General features: G+C 35.8%; 1 protein-coding gene across 1 annotated transcript in view; it reads left to right on the top strand.

The window, feature by feature from the left end:
- Nucleotides 1-1,779: 1,779 nt before the first annotated feature.
- Nucleotides 1,780-3,559, top strand: part of LOC117105567 (1-aminocyclopropane-1-carboxylate synthase-like protein 1) — a gene marked incomplete at its 5' end in the record, with an annotated part of 11,397 nt that continues 9,617 nt past the window's right edge. The window contains 2 exon segments of the mRNA XM_033246745.1: nt 1,780-1,803; nt 3,378-3,437. Coding sequence (XP_033102636.1) covers nt 1,780-1,803; nt 3,378-3,437 — 84 coding nt within the window.

The following is a 3,559-nucleotide window of genomic DNA, read 5'->3' as shown; positions in this document are numbered from 1 at the left end:
CCCCCCGCCCGTCGGGCAAATCCTGGTGCCACCCCTGGTAAAAATATATATTTTAACACCATAACCAACCCCTATTAGTATTATGTGGACGGGAACACTGTCTAAGTAAGCAAAATAATACAAAAAATAAAATAAAATAAAATAAATGATGTGTTACTTCAAAATTCATTGTTAATTTCACATCCGGTATTATTTTTGGGGATGTTTATAAGTAGTAAAATAAATCTTTGTAACGTATTCTGCCATTTATGTTTCCACCTCATAGGCTTGACAACAATCATTAATATCGTCATTATTTTTAGTTTTCATGGAAAATGGTTGTTTTTGGGGGGGTTTTTTATGGAAAGAAACTAGTAATTTTTTTATGAGGCTCCAAAAAATTATTTTTTTCTTGTGTACTATCATATAGAATTCCAATTGATACCGTAATCTGCACCAATTTAAGTCATTACCAGTACTCTATACATAGTACTGTATCTTTTACATCAATTAGAAAGCTCAATATTTTTAATTTTAAAAATTAATATTTGGTTATAATATTATAATTATTATTAGCACTTGGATCATGAAACGATACAAGGAATAATATGAGCCTGTTACACAACTTTATCTTGTTTTAATTACATTTCTGTAGGACCATAAAAAGCAGAAAAAAAGTAGGAAAATCGCCCAAAAATCTTCTCAAACGGACCGTCTTATCATATTATTATAATTTTTATTCGAACGTACACTTTTGTAACAGTGGCACTTCACGTCAAGTGGCGGTACATTCAAAGCAAAAAATTCAAATTAACAAAACAAAACAATTTAAAATTACAAAAAATAATTTGACCAAAAATAGATCCACTAAATAAAGGATATAAAAGAAATTCAGAAAAAGACGAATTAGCAAAGAAATTCCCCCTTTCTCTTTGGAATCTCTTTAGAATATAAATTAAATACTGTACTTTAATTAATTAATTTATTATTACCTACTTGAATTGTATAGGCCTAGGTGCTGCAGTGTTCTTTATGTAGAAATCGATGTGATCATTCGGGTCCGATGGCACCTCCAATTTCAAGCAAGCGTTGTGCCGGCCAGAGATTTCTTCGAAGTTAGAAGATAATTCTGATAGCAACATTGATTTATTGCTTTAAGTACTGCGACAATAACATTCAGAGGCGAATTTAGAAAGTTTAGATAAAGTATTTATTAAAGTTTTTTAGTTTTATTTCACCGCTAATTTGTCAATAACAGGCCCTGAAATTTTTTACTCTAGCATCCAACCTCTGAGAGATTTGAAATGCGTGAGTGACTACACCATTTGGCTGAGGGGGTGGGGGTCCAGAGGCGGATTTAAAGATGAAAAACAGTGAAAGTTTAACATTGTTCTGTGTATATCATTTGAAAATTTCTTTAAATTTCTAGCGAATGACCGCTGATTTTCGTGTAATTATGTACCCACTTTTGTCTTCTAATCGGATTAAAATCTGGCCGAATTTTGGCCGATATCGAAAAAAAGTTCGGCCGAATTTGGCCGTGAGATGGCGTGTGTTTGGCCGTGAAGACTGTCGACTGTCTGGCAACCCTGGGTGGGAAGCTCCTCTCTCGTCATTCTTTCAAGGTCTCGTTATAATTTGGTTCTTTTTGGGTGTTGGAAACAAATTTTCCACCGTTAATAAGAACTAAAAAACAAAATGCTAAAAATGCCTATTTTATCCGAGACTGGCCTGCATATTAAGGCAGCTACGGATGGGGATTTGCTGACAGAAGGCTTTGAAAAAGTTAACTTAAATCGTTACAACAAGCATACTAATCCGAAGGTAGGCCTAAGTAAGGTCCCTGGCCTGGGCCTTGTCGTCTAGGGCCTAGCTGCTGCTGGCTTAGGACCTACAGTAGAAGTGGGCTTAGCCCAGAGCCATAATATGTAGATAGCTGTTACTAAATGGCCCTGAAACACCTTTGGCGATTTAGCCAGGGTATGCCAACTTATGAAAAATTTGGCGAAAACGCTGGCGTACGTCGAATAAATTAATATTACTAGACCTAGGGCTAGGCCTAGGGAGCTTTCGATTTGTTCGACTACGCGACGCAAGCTAGAAATTAATCACTCATGCGTGACGGGTGTCTTACGTGCTCAGCTACGTAGATTTGGCCAAATTGCGTCCTAGAATCCACGCGACGATTAGAACTTAACATTCCTGCAAGCACTGATGACTTGTAGTAACATCATTACGTCCTACTATCATCATGCAATGGAAAGCTCCCTATTTATTGGTAAGTTTCGTATAGATAAGTTAAGAGCATAATGAAGCATGCTGGTATACGTCGTAGGACGGCGAGTATGTCGTAAAATTTTTTGTATGCGCAAAACTTTTCGACGTATGCCAGCGTATGGCTCAACGTTCCACATACGCGGGACATAAGTTGTAGGTATGCGATCGTTGACACACGTTCGCACACTAGTTAATCAAAAGTCTAAATACTTCGAGATAATGTCTAGCATACCCAAAAGTTATTTCAAACCTATGAGTAACATGCTTTGAACCCAGGCCTATATGTAACTTATCGAACTTGTCTCCAATGCATATTGATGTATGTAGACGTATTTGACGTGTTCCGGATGACAACAGAACTTGTCTAATGTGTTTTTTACTTATAGCTACCACGGCACATAATTTCATATTGCCAGCGTTTAGGGGAATTGATATATAAAAATGGGATGATGTTGATACGGTGATGTTGATGCAATGATACTGTGACAGAAATGTTGATACTGCGATGCCTAGTGCGGTTATCATTTGAATCGACGAGTGGCAGCCTTTTAATAGGCTACGTCACATGATCGTTGGCGATAAGCTACCATACATTATGTATACCGGTATGTACAACTCATTATGAATACGCTATGTTTGCGCCCAAAATAGAAAAAAAAATCATTGATAGTTCAGCATACTGTATGCCAGCATTTTAGAGAAATTTTGGTACGTTGGCATATGCTGACTAAATCGTTAAGGTGTGACAGGGCCATAAATATTTTAAAACTGATGCAGCATAAACTTTCTGTCATTTTTCTGGCCATTCTTCATGTGGACAAATAAATGATGGGATTTTAATATGATCATTGTAAATATCATATCATCATATTCAGAAAGTTGATCAATCAAGGCCTGCCTTATTCTGAGAAGATTGAAATTATTTATTTTTCGTTACATATGGCCTGCTACTTCTACAGTTAGGCTAACTAGGCCTATGATTGAGTCCACTTCAAGGAAAAACACAAGTTTGACTTTTCTTCTTTTGATGGCAGATTAAAATCATGCTTTTTTATTCCTTCCTATTAACATTTTTTTTTTAAATCCTAAATTACTAAATATTTATTTTTTTTCACCTTCAGGGAATCATAAACCTTGGCACATCTGAAAATAAACTGATGTCTGATGTTCTTTTTAAGAAGGTAATATTGTTTAAAAACCACATTAAAAAAACTCATTTATTCTGTTACTGTAGATCATTTTGATATGCAGCTCTGCTCCATACTGTAAATTATTTTAATTGTGCGGACGATGCATCAAAAAC

The sequence above is a fragment of the Anneissia japonica genome, unplaced genomic scaffold (assembly GCF_011630105.1).
Source record: "Anneissia japonica isolate Jap-2015-1 unplaced genomic scaffold, ASM1163010v1 scaffold287598_len761594_cov195, whole genome shotgun sequence".
Taxonomy (NCBI): Eukaryota; Metazoa; Echinodermata; class Crinoidea; order Comatulida; family Comatulidae; genus Anneissia; species Anneissia japonica.
This window is presented reverse-complemented; position numbering and strand designations above follow the sequence as displayed.